The 6,000-nt window shown below is 36.6% G+C and overlaps 1 protein-coding gene across 3 annotated transcripts in view; it reads right to left on the bottom strand.

Moving 5' to 3' along the window:
- Positions 1-348: 348 nt before the first annotated feature.
- The window catches only part of LOC126194743 (TBC1 domain family member 15), a 60,928-nt gene continuing 55,276 nt past the window's right edge, over positions 349-6,000 (bottom strand). For all 3 annotated transcript variants that reach the window (XM_049933006.1, XM_049933009.1, XM_049933008.1), the window contains one exon: positions 349-2,118. In XM_049933006.1, the coding sequence (XP_049788963.1) occupies positions 1,825-2,118 (294 nt within the window). In that variant the 3' untranslated portion in view covers positions 349-1,824. The remainder of the gene's footprint in view (positions 2,119-6,000) is intronic.

Genomic DNA, 6,000 nt, shown 5'->3' with positions numbered 1-6,000 from the left:
GATTGCTCTGTTTTACAGAACAAATTAAGGCAGCAGAGAGACATGTCCAATATTGGCAATAGTTACACAGTATAATTACAATTTATAATCTTTATAACTGCTGAAACCAATGCTCAAAATAAATTTCACTAACATTACCAAATTCTGAGTGTACAAGAAGGCACACAAATATGTAATATTCTTAATAAATTCTACACTCTATGATAACATTGACATGTAGGAAAACTAATACCTCATTTCACTTAACTGCAAAAACCATTTGCGAAAGAAGGAATAGCCTAGCCACCATGCAAGAAACCTTGCTCTAAGTATAGTATGTCATCACATTAAAATAACTGTATAACTGAGTCATGTTCATGAAATGGCTTGTTTATATATATAAAATTTACAAAAGTTAGATATATTTTCTTTAACATTGAGTGACAGAATTAAGAAACTCATGCAGATACTTCAGGAACAGCATTATGTAGATAATACAAATGTATTTGTACACGTTGAGGTTTACCCACAGATACTGCAGAAGAGTGCACAATATTAGGACCATTAAATAACTTGGTTCAATTAACTGCACAATACTAAAAGCAGTCTTTCTTTTTTTGGTACAAATGTATATACAACTAAATTAAAATTAATTTACAATACATGATTCCAATGAAGAACTTCAGATTTGATTGTTCTCCACAGCCTTACATAGGCTAAGTCATGTGTCTTCGAGAAAGTTTTCACATTTAATTACCGCTTTGACACTTTCTCAATATAATATGCAGATCCTAGCCATAACTAACAACAGTTCTGGTAAATATACCCTTCAATCAATGATGATGACAAAATTAACAATAATAGTTTTCTGGAGACATCATGGTATTTTAGGGGTGTTACTGTAGAGTGCGTACATCTGAATTATTTGTTTTAGATAGTTTATTCCACAGCAGCCACATTAACTTGCCACAAGAAATTACCAATTTCAGCCATCATCACTATCTTCAGATCTACATGATACACAATTCTGCAGACCTTCTCATGGCCAGTGAGGTCAAAACTGTAAAGTTCTTGGACAAATTTTATGTAACTGGGCCCAATAAAAAAATGCATTTAAAATACTCACAAACAGTTTATAATACTCACAGACATCATCATCAGGACCAAATGTCATTCTTTCCAGAATTTCTCAGTTAGACTCAAGAAATTGGCGTTACTAATTCAAGAGTAAGTTAAAATTGAAACAATGGAAACTTCAGGTTGGAATATCAACAATTTAAGGAAAAGGTAGATTGCCACTTACCGTAAAGATGGCACATTAAGTTGCAGACAGGCAGAACTAAAAGACACTTACACATTAGCTTTCGACCACAGCCTTTGTCAGAAAAAGAAACACACACATTCATCCACAAATGCAAGCACATCTCTCACAAACTTGACCAGCAGCTCGGGTCAGATTCCGAAGATGGCAGTTATAAGTGTATGAAGTGTGCTTGCTTTTTGTGAATGTGTGTGTGTGTGTGTGTGTGTGTGTGTGTGTGTGTGTGTGTGTGTGTGTGTGTGTGTGTTTCCTCCTCACAAAGACTGTAGCCGAAAACTAATGTATAAGGGTCTTAGTCGTGCCTGTCTGCAACTTTACGTGTCCTCTTTACAGTAAGTAGCAATTACCTTTTCCTTGCACTTCTGTAGTTAAAATCAAAAGTTGATTTCAGTCAGTGTGCACATTATTCATTAATTTTATTCCTCAAGGTCTGTTATATCTCCAGCTATTCCATCCGCCTTCAGTGGTTTGAATTTTCAGCATTACAACAACAAACAGCTTGCAACTGTGAAGTCCTCAGTCTTTTAAGTGTAGTGCAGATCAAGTCCTTTTTCATAAGCAGCTTCTCCCAAACCAGCAACTAAAGTGACTGAGTCAATTGAGTGTGGACCCTCACGAACTGGACCATCAGCTACATGATTTGTTTCATCATCGCTGCCCCCATCTGTGGCATGGCCATTTGTTTCTATTGGTGCAAGTCCAATTATCCTGCGAACAGCATCAGGGAGTTCTGTGGCCTCAGACAATTGCAGATAAATACTTTCTGCCTTGCACAGAATGAGCTCCAAGTCAATATGCAGGGACAGATCATTTACATGCTGCAAAAAACATAATTTAACACACTTAAATGAGGACAAAAAGCAAGAAAATGACTTAAGAGAAAACTCTGATGATCTATAGAGTAATAAATTTTATATCAGCTTAATATGGCATAGCAGTTTAATAAAGGACATATTTATCAACAGCAGACACATATACAAACAAAATTCCATTAACAACAGTGTTTTGTAGCCAAGATTCCTTCGAACTTGGAAAAAGACAGCAACTGGTCGCAGGGAAAAATTGTCATAATTGTCAAAATGGACAGCTAACATTTGCTCTGTTCAAATAGTAATTCAAGTTCATCTTCCCAGAATATGTAGCTGTGATGAAATTAATTGCTCTAGTAGAAAGATACAGCTGTCATGAACTCTTACAGTGGGTTTCAACACCACAATGCTTTGCTATAGTCTATTTAAAGTAATTTAGAGTTAATAGCTGTAACACAAGTAGGGGGATGAAGTCCATGTGGGAACCACAACAAACATTCCAGCAATCTCATGAGACTTTTAGCTGTAGGAAGTAGGAAGCCCCTGCGGTTATGAAACTGTCAACTGCCCCCCCCCGCCTCCTTCACCCTTCTTGTTTGCACTATGCTTCAGTTTCAGTTTCTGCCACACTGAGGCAGCTTGCTGTCCCATGTGATCGTTGCACCACGATTTTGTTTGTTTTAATTCTTACTGTTGTAGGAGTTAAGGCTTTATTTGTTATTACTATTTTTGTTGTGTGGTACTGAACAATATGATGTGGCTCAATGAAATACAAGTCAATTCTTGTCATAATGTCAAGCAGTGCTGGACAGACAACTGAAAAAAATCTATGGTAATGCTTTCCGTCAAGGGCCCGAACATATTCTTCTGCCTTCACAGAGTTCTCTCTCAAACGATCTCCTGCTTCTCAAATCAATAAGACACAACATTATGAAGGAGAAATGAAACCTGTCATATTTACCATGAGTTTTATGGACACACTAATATCAAATCTGGGAAATCACCAACAGTTGTTCTAGATCAGGGGCGGCCATAAATTTTTGGTGCACTTAAGACATAATTTTTATCTGGTTCACACTACCGGCATAATACAGACAGATGCAGACAATTTCACAGATTTCCGCACTGAGGTTGAAATCATAACTTATTTAGTTTCACGATCAAGAAAGATCCTTCACATAAATAGGTCGATAAAATATCATAGCAGTTTTGCAACTTCTTTATGGAGACATGGAAACTCTACTTATGGAAAGCTACATATATTTTTCATTAAAACAAGCATTACCTTGCAGGTCAATCGGTTATCTCTCCACATGCACACAGGAGGTTCCAACTGAAATGGCAGATGGTCTTTAAACACAGCTCAAAACTGAAGTAAGACCGACAGTATCCTCAAAATGTTTAGGAAACTATACTATGAATTCTTTAGATGTCACATTTTCTTTAATGGCAGTAAGCTTAGGAAAAAGACCTGCGTCTGTAAGAATGTATCCTTTTTACAACTTTATTTTCTTTTTAAATGCATCCCTAGCAAACCAGAAAGGAATTGTTCCTCACCTTGCAATATCTTGCTGCAGGCAGTATGCAGCCAAGCCCTAAAATCAGAGGTCTGTAATTCATTCCACATGTTCTAATTTTCGTTACTAGACTTCTTTTTCCATAATAAATTCAACAGCAAGTTTTAAATCAAAAAATAATTCTAGGCATGCCCTTTACCTTAATGAATGTACCTTGTAGTTATATATAATATTTCCATATTTTTTGTTCAGTTCCATGGAAAACAGTTCCAACTAATAGAAGAAGAATGCCTGTGACTTCAGAAATGTTGCTCTTCATACCACCAATTTCTTCACAAGCTTGATGCCTGCAAATTTAGCACAAAGTGCTTCCTGATGTACAGAACAATGAATCTTGTCCATTGATCACTGCAGTTTTTTTGTTCTTTCATTGCCAATTAAATCTTTAAATTCTTCTTGCATGGTACTGTAATTTTTCATAGCAAATTTGTAGTACCCATCAATTATGCAACTGCATAATGGATATTGAGAATTCTCATCCCTCTGTTCTGTCATTCCCATTCAGTTCTAAAAACTTGTGATGATAGATCACTAGCCTAGTGATCTATTGTCACAAGCCTGTCTCTTTTTGTACAAACAGCCACTGGACCTGCAAACATCTGTATCAGAACAAATTGCGAAGGATAAACAGTGCTTCCACCGTGATTCTGCCAAACTGAAGAGAAATTTTCCGACTGAAAAATGCCACACTGGAGTACTAAATTAAATGTAGCACTGTACTGACTGCTTGTGAGAAGGAACAAGACAGGCTGAGACTTGGACCACATGTGGCCTGCACACCAGGCCCACGTGAAATCTGGCATTCTGTGGAGCAGATTCTGCTGAATGTTTGAAGTATGCAGTTTGCAAGAAGTTCAATAACAAAATAAAATAATAATTTGCTAGTTCTGACTTTTCAATAAGAAGGAAATTATTAGAAACCAACTCCAAATGCAGATTATTTCAAGAATTCAATCTGTATCACACAAAACATAATTTTACAATATAAAATTTGCAGCAAAACTGAGTTGCTGTTTTTTGTATCATTTTCATTCTTTCTCCCAACACCAGTTGGCCTACTTAAAATACATTTTTTACCACTGTAAAGATGTGTAAATCTATTTTTTTTATTATGTTAGAAACAAATAGACAAATCAGATAACTTAATACATTAATTGTAGACCCAGCAATCCATTTCTCTTAACGAAACCATGTAGAAGGACTTCTTAATATGTGCGAATGGACCATTATGCTCCATATCTCATTGAAATTATTTCATTTTAGAATACTCTGACAGAATTCTAACTTCGAGTAGGTGAAAATTTGATGTACTCTTACATTTTGTTTGCAAAAAGTTCTCAAGTAGCCTTACAACACACTAAGAAAATTTAGGAACCTTGTAAAATCATTAGAATGCTACAACTATACACGGATGGCTTACAGGCAGTACTGAAGGTCAGAGGATCCATATCCCCCAACTTCCCAATCAAAAGAGGCTTGGGACAAGGATATGCTCTTTCATTTGTTCTCTTCAACCTTGCGTTGGAGAAAGTTGTTTGAGACAGTAATTTACAGATTCGAACACAGTGAAGTAAAACTCCTGGCATTCACAGATGATGTAGTCTTAATCAGTAAAACAGAAGAAGAGCTGAAGGACATATACAGATCTCTCAGACACAGTGCCATCAAAAAGGGGGTTTTGATAAAGCAAGAGAAAACACAATATACGGAAATAGGTTGAGTCATAAACCCAAATCCACACTTTGAAATTGACCACCATTCTAGATTCAGAAAAGATTATCAGTTTAAATACCTCAGGTCGTGCCTCAGCAGTAAAAATATCATAACACTGGATATAAATGAGAGAATAGCCTCAGGATCAAGATGTCTGTACGCAGTCCACTCAAAAGTAAAGCTTTGTCAGTCACGACAAAGATGAAGATACAGGCTGACAATTATTGACCCAAATGAAATAAAACTGTCATAACTTCTCAAGAGTTTGCATTAGGACATTCAAACTGCATGGTTGGCTGTGGGGTATGATGGTTTGGTTTAGCAACAAAGCCCACTTTCAATAAGCAAAATTGGCTCATTTGGGGGACTGAGAATCCGCATTTCTCAATCGAGAAGTCTCTTCACCCTCAACAGGTGTGCAATGTCCACACAGAATAACCGGTGCAATATTTCTTGATGGCATAGTGACTACCGAATGGTACATGTAGGTCTGGAAGATTTTCATCCTCATTATCCAAAGAGACTCTGATTTCGACAAAATGGGGTTCATACAAGACAGAGCTCTATACCATTGAAGCAGGAGTGTGTTTCATGTCCTGGA

This window comes from Schistocerca nitens, chromosome 7 (genome assembly GCF_023898315.1).
Source record: "Schistocerca nitens isolate TAMUIC-IGC-003100 chromosome 7, iqSchNite1.1, whole genome shotgun sequence".
NCBI classification, from domain to species: Eukaryota; Metazoa; Arthropoda; class Insecta; order Orthoptera; family Acrididae; genus Schistocerca; species Schistocerca nitens.
Note: the sequence above shows the minus strand (reverse complement) of the source record. Positions and strands in the feature narration are given on the sequence as shown.